The sequence below is a fragment of the Scomber japonicus genome, chromosome 10 (genome assembly GCF_027409825.1).
Source record: "Scomber japonicus isolate fScoJap1 chromosome 10, fScoJap1.pri, whole genome shotgun sequence".
NCBI classification, from domain to species: Eukaryota; Metazoa; Chordata; class Actinopteri; order Scombriformes; family Scombridae; genus Scomber; species Scomber japonicus.
Window position 1 is genome coordinate 10025935 of NC_070587.1, and position 11106 is coordinate 10037040.

General features: G+C 43.7%; 1 protein-coding gene across 1 annotated transcript; it reads left to right on the forward strand.

The window, feature by feature from the left end:
• Positions 1 to 2217: 2217 nt before the first annotated feature.
• On the forward strand, positions 2218 to 10799 carry crabp2a (cellular retinoic acid binding protein 2, a; the record flags this gene model as incomplete). Its single annotated transcript, XM_053326975.1, has 4 exons — positions 2218 to 2317; positions 6234 to 6412; positions 6993 to 7109; positions 10749 to 10799. Coding segments are annotated over 4 exons (447 nt in total), but the record flags the coding sequence as incomplete, so codon positions are not given.
• Between the last annotated feature and the right edge of the window lie 307 nt (positions 10800 to 11106).

An 11106-nucleotide genomic window follows, 5' to 3' on the forward strand; every position in this document is an offset into this window, starting at 1 on the left:
GAGGCAGAGAGGAGAGGGGGAATAGAGGGAAGAGAGAAAGGTTGAGAGGAGCAGAGCACGGTTGAGTGCATTTGAATGCTGAGCGGTGCTTTGTCATTACGTGCTGACATGCAGCATCACACACATTACAGAGCTCTTTATCAAGCCCCCGCTGAACAGCACGCACACAAGATGGGTGAGGCTGTCACTGCGCTGTACTGCACGGCTGCCTGTTTGATTCAGTGGCCTTTGATGCATTTGTTGTTAAGTCATGGTAAAATGCTAATAGCCTGTGGTGAGGCCGAAGATTAATTTTCCAAACTCTAGACAGTTCTCTATTGTAACCTTTGTGTTTGTGTCACTTTTGAAGAGGGGGCATGATCAGTTCTCTCTTTCTGAACAGACCATGTTCGACAGACCACCATCACAGCAGCAGAAAGATACAATAATGCTGCACTTTAGTGTTTTAATATACAGTGGATGTGGACCCATTGCACTCTTATATTCTACTTTTCTACTTTACTCTGACAGGTTGTTTTTTATTTCAACATTGTCAGAGCAATTCCTTCAAAAATTAACAGCTGAAAAGACTGAATTGTGCAGGATAGAGAGAAGAGGAAAGTGGATGGGAGTGAAAATCACAGCTCTGATTTGGCTGTCTGATGGCTCACCTCTGTTGTTTGGACCTGGAGGAATTTGTGCGGACATGCTCTGATTGTCGCATGGTGTGTGGCCAACGTGGTGTGTGTGTGTGTGTGCTGAAGGAGGAAACAATGTGAGAAAGCTTTGTTCACATCAAACAGAGCTGCAGGGCCTGGTCCAAAGCGCTGGATTTGGACGCAGTTCTGTGCGTAAAAGCGCATAACGCGTTGCCAAATATCAATCTGAGGCTGTTATTCACCTTTGTTTAGTCAGTGTGTCTTTGTTATAAGTCTGACAGGGAGCCAGTGTATTACTGGGGTGTGTATATGTAGCCTATGGTTTGTTGTAAGACCTTGATGCACCCCCCCCCCTTCCCTCCAAATCGCCCGGGTTACCTTGCTCTAATTCGCCGTGCAGTGTAGCGGATGGGATCATCCATCAGGAGTCAATAGTTAACGCCGGCTTTGTCCCGTTGCCATCCATCATCAGTGCGTGTGTGTGTGTGTGTGTGTGTGTGTGTGTGTTCTTCATAGGACTACATCCGACCCCGGGGGCCCCTGACTCTGCCCCACTGGCCCGTCTGACGCACTGTTCCAAATGCTTCCTCTCCTCCTCCTCTCTCGCCTTTCTTCCGTCTTAGCAGCGGGGGTGCGAATGCCGACCTGTGCCTACCTCACCTCTTATTTTAATCTCCTTCTCTCGCTCACTCTCTCCCTTCGGGGAGTTTTTATCCTCTGACTCAGGCCCCGTTAAATGGATAGCCCACCGGTCGAGGCTGTATCCCATTACCACTGCTTTTATTTTTATGACACAGGGCCACGGCGCGCAGGAGGCTGCGCGCTCCCACCCCTCCCTCTCTCTCTGTCTGTCACACACACACACACACACACACACACACACACAAGCCATTCAGTCTACCAGTCTGGCAGTTGACTGGTTCTTCCTTCGCACAGCCCTGCCAAGACGACACATTTTGTCAACACACTGGCCCGGCTGACATCCTCCCTGTTTTGCACTAATAATGTACCGCGTTTGTGCCATTCATTCCACCATGACATTACTCGGTGTATCACATGAGGCAAAGAATGCCTAAATATTTTGTATAACATTATATTAGTTGTGCAGATACTTCTCCAGAGCGCGCAGGACCATCGGGGCGCGGTCACTTTGGCTGGTGCAAGGTAGCGCGTGGATACGAGGCAGGGCAGCTCTGAATTGCACGTTGCCTACAGGGGAGTGGTTAGGTTGAGGCACTGTGGAACTTTGCATGTAATCTGGTGGCCTGCGAGGCGTGTCCGCATAGAAAGGGGCGTGTGCATCCCTACACAAGTATCTTTGCTTTCCGTGCCATTCATTTGAAGCGCAGCCGCTTATAACGTGCGCCGGCACATAGATGAGATAAGAGCTCTGACAGTCGGTCACTCATCCCTAGGCAGAATTAACTGGGCGGTCAAAATCAAACCATCCGGCAGGCGCATACACCCAGTTAAGAGTACGGCTCTCAGCACAATTGGAGCATTTTTGACGCACATACGCACACGGACAGCAGCAAACGGTCCAGACTTGGACCTGACAGTTCACCTACATTAAACCCCAAACTACCTGCAACCTAACATGGAGCGCAAAATTCCTGACTTCGCTGGCACTTGGGAGATGAAGAATTCTGAAAACTTTGAGGAGCTCTTGAAGGCGTTGGGTAAGTGATGGGAAAAATATTAATAAATTCACCGTGGACTAATATGGCAGTTTGGCTAATTCTTTGCGCAAGAGTGGTTTCTTATGAGCCTTTTATTTCTCAGGGTGATGACACAGATCAGACGTGTCAGCTCTAACTGTAGCTTTCTCAGCACATTATAGGTCAAATCTTCCTCTGTGTCCTTGCACCAGCGAGGATCACCCTCTCTGAGCAGCATGGGTGGGGGGTCTTTGTCATTCTGCAAAACCCAAAACTCAGTGCTTGGCCCCCAGCCAGCCTTATCCCTCTTTCTGCCCCCCTCCCCTTTGGCCTGTCCTGCTAACACAATAGAGACAAACGGCGGCACATCTGTCTGTGTCACAGCCTCTGATCGTGTGTTTATGCTTGTCTGTGTCTGTGTGTGTGTGTGTGTGTGTATTGAATAGGACCGTTATGACACTAAACTGTGCAGGGCAGTCGCATCATTATCTGAAGTGACAGTCAGCAGTCGGGACAAACACCTGCTGCTGAGATTCACACTGTTTTGTCTGCCTCTGCGTCATGGCACTGGTACAGTCTGGACAGGCGTTAGGGTGTAGGGTGGGTTAATGGGTGGCACGTACGCATTAAGAGCCGTCTGTCGTTAGTAGGCAATTCCCATTAGATTCCCTGCCAGTACACACCTGGAATTCATGTCATATGAAGACATATGACTGTAGCAAACAACGACGCCCTTTATCTTCTCATGCAAACACACACACACAAGTACACAAAAATACAGTCACACACGCCCTTACTGTCAAGTGGAGCTGGAATTAATGTTTCCCTTACTGACTAAGGTACCAATTAGTGTTTAATGTCTCACTAAACCTGTCTATCTGTTCCCATCTCTTTTCTGTTACTTACTGTTTGTGTGATGTCTGGATATATCAAGTAAAGTGTGTGTGTGAATGTGTGTGTGCATTGGAGTGTAAGGCGGTGTGTGTGTGTGTGTGTGTGTGTGTGTGTGTGTGTGTGTGTGTGTGTGGGGGGGGGGGGGTGCTTTAACAAAGGAAAAAAAAAAAGATGGCACAGTGGGCCATAATGTGAGGACAGGGTTGTTTTTGTGCATATGTTTGCATGCATATGCACCTATAAATGCTTGTGTGTGTTTTCATGAGGCGCTTGTGAAATGTGTGCAGGCGTGCCAAAGAGAAAGGTGTATGACAAGTATTCATGGAGGACGAACTGTTAGAAGAATGCAGGTTAAATACCACTAAGTGACACTGCTGTACCTGAGCCAACTGTCTCTCCCTCTACCTTACACACATGAACAACGGGACAGATGCAGACATGTATCACCGCATGTGCTCCTATGTCACTCTGTAGTGGCATGACTGACAGAGAGGAATGACCCCTGAACTCTGGTTCCATCAGGGGGCAAAGCGCAGCTGGATGCAGCCTGTCAGCACCCCACCCTCCTGCTTCCCTCCATCCTTTCTTCCTTTCCTCACTCCTCTTCTCTTCCCTCGTTTCCCCTCGTCCCAAATGCTTCCTCTGCCCCCTGCTCCTTGACCTCTGACCCTGACCGTCTGTGTATCTGTGTGTCTCCCCTCATGTGCTCAGATGTGTGTGAATTTAAGCATTTTGGTCACAGGTTTGTAAAAGTCTTCTCAGGTAATTTCTAACCTCCAACAACTGGCAGTTACTTGAGAAGCTTCAGCCCCTTCCGTCACTCCCAAATGGCCCAGAGGCCAGCACTTGACTCCTGAGTCAGAGCCAACACTGAAGAGACACAGAGGTCAGTCAGTGTCTGCGGGTCAGTGTGTTGCCTTTTAGGAAGGAGACATTTTTTTCCCAGCAGAGTTATATTTATATCTATGTACAGTCTAAAACCTATACTATCAGTTTACCCACCTTTGAAGTTGAAATATTCTTTATGATCTATAGCATACATTTATACATACATAATTGTAAATGGTATCCTAATTTAATTTTTTTTTTAAATTTTAAATCAATTAATTTTTTTTTCCCAGAAATGTCTAAAATTTTAGAAAATGGCAATTTCCCAAAACAGAGAAGCACATCTCCATGTGTATACATACATATATATATATACATATATAATTGCAATGTCCCAATATAAGTGAAGGTCTTGTATAAAAATGGTAGCAGCATATGAATGTGTAATTGATTACTTTAACAAACAGTAACTGTCACATAAATGTAGTGCTGTAGAAAACACACAATTACCATCTGGAATGTGGATTAGAAGTATAAAGTAGTATAAGTTTAAAATACTTAAGTAAAGTAGCTCAAAATTGCACCCACTGTAAGTACAGTACTTGAGGAAATGTAATTTCCACCACCTTCTTCATATCTGTGAAACCTGCACCACATATTTGATAATAAAAAAGAGGTTGATACAGGAACTATGTGCAGTCAGTTACGAGAGTTTCAATTATGATAAAGCTGTTTGTAAAACAATCTGTCAAATTAAAGAAACAGGAATGAAAGCTCTTGCTGCTAATGGATAAAGACGTTTTCTGCATAGTGATATTCTCACATGCATGAAATTCGCAAACTCACAATGAGACTCTGACAATGCACATACACTGTGCATGTGTGTGTGTGTGTGTTACATACAGTACATACAGTGTGCAGCCTGGACGTCCTGGTGTATCCTGAATGACTGTGCATTTCTGAGTGTGTATATATTTACCCTTGGTGACAGGTGGGAATGTGTGAGAGGTGAGAAGTGTGAAACCCAACTCGACGGCAGACACACACACACACACACACGACCACGACGTACACACACTTCCCCTCACACTTGGACAGAGATCTTCACACACCACACACAGACCACTGCCCCTCGTCTGTCTGACTCCCCCCTCCTCCCTCTTTCCACACCAGTCTGCGCCGCGTTTCCTCTCTTTTCCCACGCTGCATCATCATTTTCCCTCATTCCTTTTTCTTACAAGCCTTTTCCTATTTTCTATCATAACAGATTCTCATCCTTTCTTTTAAATAAAGGTTGGCTGAATTTATCATAAACTGACTATAAATACGATAAAAAGGAGCTATCACCACATTAGAAAATGTTGCATTTTCCTATAAGGAAAACACCCCATATTTATACAAACTATGTTACATTACTCTGATTATACTACGACAATATTTGAATTATAATCAAATCATGTGAGTTTATAAGCATGGGTGGATTTGGCAAATAAAAAGATGGAAATAGAGGTGTCTTAGCATCCTCTGAGTCCATGCTCTCCACACATTCATAACACTACCTTGCACTACCTTCCCTCTTTTCACTCTGCTGCTTGTGCTGCCCTTGGTTTCCCTCCTGGCCACACATAAACATACATGTGATCATTATATTGGGATGTGTGAGGTTGTGTTCATTTGTGTTACGTGTCCAAGCTGTCAAACTACTGCAACACCCTGAAGTGCACTATGTCTTAAAAATGTCAACTATAATGTACAGTATGTGTCCCAAGTAGAAGTTCATGAGAAGAATAATGCTGATTATACGGCAGGAACGATAAACCATTGTATAAGTCTGAGTGTTTGAGCCTGTTGCCTGTTAGTGTGTGTGGGTGCAAAAAGGAGTAAGGGGGAATGCAGATGTGCTGGGCATGCTTTGTCATATGACCTCATTGTTTCCTCTGTCATCATTATTGGACAGAATAGTGCAACACTAGGCTGCTCCTTTTACCCTGAGTGTGCACAAGAACACAGTGTACAAGCAGCAACACCACATCACTCAAAAACACACACACACACACACACACACCTCACATGGGAATATTCAAAGAAGCAAGTAGTGTTTGTGTAGGAGCAACATTGTGTGAATTGTTCCTTATTTGAACTGCCACATTTCTTCTCACACTTGTGCTTTCAAGTCCTTGCCACTGTTTCATATGTGTGGATGTGTGTTTTTTAGGTGTAAATGTGATGCTGCGTAAGATTGCTGTGAAAGCAGCCTCCAAGCCCCTGGTCGAGATCACACAGGACGGAGAGACACTGTCCATTAAAACCTCAACATCAGTGCGGACCACCAACATCACCTTCACTGTGGGGCAGGAGTTCAATGAGAGCACGGTTGATGGACGTCCCTGCACGGTATACAACACACAGACATGAATATATTGTTAAATGCTCTCTTGTTTCTACTCTCTGCATATATTCACACACAAGTGGGTGCATGGAGGGAGTTTGCCAGATTACATCATTCTGTTTGATTAGGTTTTTCATCATATTTGGACTGGTAGCATATCTTTACCCCTCCCTTGGTCTCTAAAGGCCTATCATGTTTCACACTCTTTACAACCCCTTTCAACTTCCCGTCTTCCACTAGTTCCCCCTCTTGCCCTTTCTTTCCCTGCATCCCTCCCTAATTCCCTCTGCTGCTCTCCTCATTTTCCCATAGGTGGCCTCTATTTGGCCGTCTCCAAAGCAAACACATGCAACCGGCCAGCGCTTTTGCTCTACTAACGATGAGCGCATCACAAGTTATCACCTCTCAGCGATTACACTGCTCCACTGTTCTTGTTTCTGCTTCGTCTCTCCATCAGCCACTCCCTTATTATCGTTCCGTCCTTTTGGATAGGATTGTTTCATCCATACATCAATCAATTCATCTATCGACTCAGCATTTTCTGTTTCTGAAGGTTTTTCTCCCTCTGTCTCTCCCTCTGCTCAGAGTTTTCCACGTTGGGAGACAGACAGCAAGATCAGCTGTGAGCAAATTCTACAGAAAGGAGAGGGGCCTAAAACCTCCTGGACCCGAGAGATAACCAATGATGGCAAGCTGATACTGGTAAACGGCACAAACCATTAATGAAATCAAATTTTAGGTTCAGAATCAATACGATTACACAGCTCAAAGTACACTGTAATTTTGCTGTACTTATGGGGAGCCAATAGTCACATGACTTGAACTTGACATTGACTTAAACACCAGTGATTTAAATTGACTATAATCCTGTATTTGACTTGAAATAGCTTGAAATGTGTGTGAAATGTCTATTTTCAACCTTTGAAACAGTTTTCTAGTTTTTTAACAAGCTCATGTGACAGTAATATAGTATATATAATAATTGACCAAACAAAACAACAAAACTGTGAGATGTGGTTGAAAGGTCTGGAAAAAAGCTTGTAATCTAAGACATTCTTTTTAGTCAAACTTCAAAATTATGTTTTTGCTTGTAGTAATGGAGGATCTGTAAACTACAGACTCTAACAATGACCTCTGGATAAAACTACATATTATTCCAAAACAGTGCATTTGAAGTGAATTCATCTTCATCCTCAAAACATCCTCATTTTCTGAAGATGTTATTTCTGCTGTGAAATATTGTTGCTGTGTGAATCCATTGTAACCACTGTGAATACAAAAAGATACTCAGTTGTCTTTCAAGGCTACGCGTGTTAAGATAAAATTTTAACCAGGGCACGAAAATGAACAACACAGTTTTGAATTTTCTTTAAGCTTTGTAAGAGTCACACTATATTGCCAAAAGTATTCACTCATCCATCCAAATAATTGAAATCAAGTGTTCCAATCACTTCCAACGCTACAGGTGTATAAAATCAAGCACCAAGGCATGCAGACTGTTTCTACAAATATTTGTGAAAGAATGGGTCACTCTCAGGAGCTCAGTGAATTCCATTGTGGTACTGTGATAGGATGCCACCTGTGCAACAAGTCCAGTCGTGAAATTTCCTCGCTCCTAAATATTCCACAGTCAACTGTTAGTGGTATTATAACAAAGTAGAAGAGATTGGGAATGACAGCAACTCAGCCATGAAGTGGTAGGCCACGTAAAATGACGAAGCAGGGTCAGCGGATGCTGAGGTGCAAAATGCGCAGAGGTCACCAACTTTCTGCAGTCAATTGCTGCAGACCTCGAAACTTCATGTGGCCTTCAGATTAGCTCAAGAACAGTGTGTAGAGAGCTTCATGGAATGGATTTCCATTGCCGAGCAGCTGCATCCAAGCCATACATCACCAAGTGCAATGCAGAGCGTTGGATGCAGTGGTGTAAAGCACGCCGCCGCTGGACTCTAGAGCAGTGGAAACGCGTTCTCTGGAGTGATGAATCGTGCTTCACCATCTGACGATCTGACGGACGAGTCTGGGTCTGGTGGTTGCCAGGAAAACGATACTTGTCTGGCTGCATTGTGCCAAGTGTAAAGTTTGGTGGAGGGGGGATTATGGTGTAGGATTGTTTTTCAGGGGCTGGGCTTGGCCCCTAAGTTCCAGTGAAAGGAACTCTGAATGCTTCAGCATACCAAGAGATATTGGACAATTCCATGCTCCCAACTTTGTGGGAACGGTTTGGGGATGGCCCCTTCCTGTTCCAACATGACTGTGCACCAGTGCACAAAGCAAGGTCCATAGAGACATGGAGGAGAGAGTTTGGTGTGGATGAACTTCACTGATTTGCACAGAGTCCTGACCTCAACCCGATAGAACATGTTTGGGATGAATTAGAGTGGAGACTGAGTCAGGCCTTCTCATCCAACATCAGTGTGTGACCTCACAAATGCGCTTCTGGAAGAATGGAAAGCCTTCCTAGAAGAGTTGAAGCTGTTACAGCTGCAAAGGGTGGACCGACATCATATTAAACCCTATGGATTAAGAATGGGACTTAAGTTCATATGCAAGTCAAGGCAGGTGAGCCAATACTTTTGGCAATATAGTGTATGTAACTTCAACACCATGAAATGACCAACTTTATTTTCCCACGGCATGCTTGTGAAATTCCAGATCCTCAACAAAAACACTACAGAGATCCAAAAAGCCAGATGAAATTTAGTTTAGTTTAAAAGTTAGCACGTTACTACTGGAAAACCTCACATTTGACTTTTAGTAACATCATATCTGCAGTAAAGCAGTTGGGAGACATTTATTTCCTATTTGTATTAAAGAGGAACTCCTCCAATTTTTATAAGGTCTGTTTCCACAACGCTCCTGGGTATTACTCCTGCATATGCAAAGCTGTATAAGCCTCATGTAGTTCCAGAGGGAACAGCGTGAAATTTGATCAGTTGCATCAAGTGATGTCACTTAAGGCTACAAGTTTGAAAATGAAACAAATCTGGGGGTGTGGAGTTGTGACATTACTGGGCCTCTGTAGCCCGCCTCTCATTTCTGCTTGAGGCTATAGTTTGAGGCTACATTGGCTGCTACTAGTATAACACACTTGAATCTGAACTATTCGTGGCTTGCCTTTATTCAGATAGTAACTGGCACAGATACCGACGGGAAACAGGGAGAGAGAGAGGGGAATAACCTGCAGCATAGGTCCCTGGCCATATTCGAATCAGGAACGCTGCGAATATGTGGCATGCACTCTAACCACTCGACCACCGGGGCGCTCCACTATTTTGATACTTTTTAAACTTGAATCATTTTTACTGTCTGTTGTGAGTCTGACAGTGTTATTGGAGTGCACTTTTAGATGCATGTTTTTTGGCCATTTTTCTCCCTTGTACCAACAAGAGGCCTCCACCACTGTTGTGCTAGTAGCAGTCGTTATATCTTAACTGTACCCCATTTGTACAACAAAATTACAAGTAGTTTGCAGGCTATAATATGTGCCGCCTTTAGATTTTATAATTATATAACCGCTAAAAGTACCATAAGGTCAATCTAATTATTCTCCTGGCAGAGAATGAAAGAGCTTCTGTCGAGATAACAAATGCATGAACAGGCATCAGCTTGAAGTCATGAAATCAAATGTGCAAGTAGCATCTGATCAAAAGTCAAAATGCAACTGGGGTTAACAAATAATCATGTGAGTGACATGTGTAGTGAAGGCTAATAAAGGTTTGATCGGCTCCTGCGTGAGTAATAATGAGTCTCTCCACACACTAAACTGTATTTATTGGGAACACCCACCCAACCGGCACTTCAGGTTGACTTAAAATAACTGAGAAGTATTCAAATAATTATTTGACCCTGGTCTACCAGTAAACCAGTCTAACCAGAGATGACACAAATCCGCCATAGTCTTCTCTGGAATAAATAGATTTTCAATTTTTAAACAAAGTGTAACTAGAGTAAGATTACGTGCAGTGATGGTTGTTTCAGGATTGGCGTTAAATTCAAATCTAACACTCCTGATATGCTCTTAAGCACCAAACCCACAGCTGCTTTTTAGAAGCCAGCAGCAGTATAACTGTGTGGGTGTTTTGCATGCAATTGCTGAACAGAGCAACAGTTTGCCTCAACAACTTTCCATTTATAATGTTTGTCCAAAACAGTCTGGCACAGTGATATTAACTGCAGGAGACATTAAAAAAACACATCAATTTGGAGGTTTAGAGAGAATCAACACACAATAGCTTTTTCTATGAAACTTTAATATGAATTCACATTATGCTGTGGACTACTGTGCCAGTGTGTTTTTCAGTGTCCTCATTAAACCTCCACTTTCTCCTCTCTTTTCAGACCATGGGAGCAGATGATGTGGTATGCACCCGAGTGTACGAACGGCAATGAACAAGAGCACTTCTTACTTTTCGTCCTTCCAGGCCCACCTTTCCTGCATCACCACTTGTGTCAAGTCTCCCGTTGTCAAGACAGCGCTGAGGAGAGAGCAGCTTATAGTTTTATTCCAATATCTCTGTTAGCTCCACTATGTAATAAGTGTGGTAAATGTATCTTGTCACATATTTACACCTTGGTCTTATAGCTCCTGAGTTTTTTCTCTATCTTTCCAGCTCCATCAAACATGACCAGCTGGGGTTTTAAACATAAAAAATTGTGTTGCTTTGTATGTTTGATTTGCGGCTCATTTATTTGGCAG